This window comes from Symsagittifera roscoffensis, chromosome 4 (genome assembly GCF_963678635.1).
Source record: "Symsagittifera roscoffensis chromosome 4, txSymRosc1.1, whole genome shotgun sequence".
NCBI lineage: Eukaryota > Metazoa > Xenacoelomorpha > Acoela > Convolutidae > Symsagittifera > Symsagittifera roscoffensis.
Window position 1 is genome coordinate 53,116,673 of NC_087065.1, and position 2,335 is coordinate 53,119,007.

Here is a 2,335-nt window from a genome sequence, read left to right on the forward strand (position 1 = left end):
TATTCACTACGTTCATTAATCTTAAACACTCGAGCAGAATAAAACACATTCTTTTTGCTCATTAACGCTCAAAAAGTACGCTAAAACTTATTCTTTTCTATTTTAATTGAGTTTAATACAGTCCCGCTGACAAAAATTTGAATAAAACCCAGAAATGTCCAGTTAACATTCCATATGGATCCAATGGCACCTGTCTATTAACCAATTACTTTTTGACTTATATTGATTTTCAAAACACAAACGCTTTAACATTCAATTGGCCAATTTCTATCAATACCATTCATCATAAACACTTTAAGAGTCTGACTAATGATATTTCAAGAATTTGCAGCCAGTGAAAGTCCAGTGAACGTTTAAGCATCTTCTGTTACTTCCGTTTTCTTTCCCAATCGCCTTTTTGGGAATTCAACAAAACTGACGAATGTGTACATCGGCTCCTTTGCATCTTCATCCTCGTTAACTTTTCGGGCCATCTTTACTCGTACTTTGAAGGGAATGTGATTAACACCTTTGCTCCAGATTTCCTTGTTGAGATTGGTGTCAATTCGCACATCACTCGTCCCCATAAGTTTTTTGCTCAACTCCCTAATTGCTTTCACCGCCCTGGGGGCTCTCTTCAGAGCGGTGACATTGTACATCTTCCTATGAAGATTAACTGTGGTCTCAATGGTTTTTGGTACGTGCGATTCTCTTCCCATTTCTCAAAGAGCACAAGCCGGTTCTGAAAATTAAATCAAAGTACAGTCGTATAAGTCCAATCTTTCGTGTAGTGCTACCCCAAAAAGAACTCACGACAGCATTTAAAACTAACTTGAGGTTCCAACTTTTGAGTATTCCATGGTTTTTTATTTTATTTTCTTTTTTTTTTCGTAATTTTTTTAAAATATAATCAGAAGTATATAAGAAATTTAAAATGTTAATTCAAACCTTTTCGCACATTTTGTGCATCACCAGGATTAAAAACTTTTACAATATTTACAAAACGATCAAAGATCTGAAACAATGAGAAACATGTCTAAAGATGCTCTAAATTTTTTTTTGACCAATCAAACTTTTAGTTTTTTGTTCTATATATCATAGTTACCGAGGTTACAGTCAGAAGTCCCTTCATCACATTATCCAGCCAAATCCCTAAGAATTTTACAGATAAGGAAGATTTAAGTGTAATGTGGATACCAGTGAAGAGAGTCAGATGGTTCGAGATCAAGCCAATCAGATTGAGAAAACTAACACCAGCACAGAATAAACCCAGCACAGAATAAACTGGAGCTGAAAGTGACTCATGAGGATACAGATCTATCCTATACGGGGACCGATCGTTTAGCAGACCAATCTTTCAAAAAGTGAGTCTTTTAGCAGACCAACGTAACAAGGTGATGGTGAATTCCCATAGGTTCCAATATTCATAGGTTCCAAAATAAAAAATCAGTCGCATAAATCCAAAATTTATCTTCTTGAATTCTGATTGGTTGAAATTTGAGCCAACGAATTTATGGATTAATTGTTTACTGTTCAACCAGCATAAACTCAAGCTGCAGAATAGTGACCGCCGCAGCCGCGCCAACGTGTTGCGAGCTTGCCACCAAAGGGTAGGACTCTATATGAGACTCGGCCAATTAAGTCTTTTGACCAATTGAAAAGATTTGGAACTTATGCGACTGCTTTTTTATTTTGGAACCTATGGGACTGATTTTTTATTTTGGAACCTATGATGTGAAATTTTGATGTGAAAATTTTCAACCCCCATGCCAAAACATCGCGAAAACTGCATAAGGATGCATACAAATACCACGAAACGCTGAAGAACTCCAAATATCAGCAAAGAATTTTAAACGTAGAGCAGAGTAGCTTCTGCCCGCTAATTTTTGGATGCACCGGTGGCGCTGCTCCAACAGCCACGTGGACGATGCAGCTATTGCCCGAAAAACTAAGTGAAAAAAGACAAGAAAGCTATCCAGAATCTACAAACTACGTAAGAACTAAAATAAGCTTCGCGCTCCTGAGGAGCTCTATACTTTGTATAAGGGGGTGCAGATCGCTACGCAAAGTTCAATTTATCGACAACTCCATAAGCGCTATTGTAGAGGAAGGACGGCGATGCATTTAATGCTGATTTATGTTTCATTGCTGATATATATGCATTTTTATATCGCTGGTATGGCCCTATCCAGCTTGTGCACTTACCGTAACTAAACGGAAGGGCCCCTTTTGTAATTTAGATTTGGTTTTGGAACCTATGAATACGCACCCAAGGTGATGGATGATAGATTGACAGACTCAAAAAGACGCTCAGTCTGGGACGAAGGTTCCCCTAGTAAGAGTTATCTCACGACTT

The 2,335-nt window shown here is 37.8% G+C and overlaps 1 protein-coding gene across 1 annotated transcript; it reads right to left on the reverse strand.

Annotated features, from left to right (window-relative positions):
• Window positions 1-353: 353 nt before the first annotated feature.
• Window positions 354-698, reverse strand: LOC134844941 (uncharacterized). Its single transcript, XM_063861766.1, has one exon. It carries the CDS (start codon window positions 696-698, stop codon window positions 354-356), a length of 345 nt encoding a protein of 114 aa, XP_063717836.1.
• Window positions 699-2,335: the final 1,637 nt, after the last annotated feature.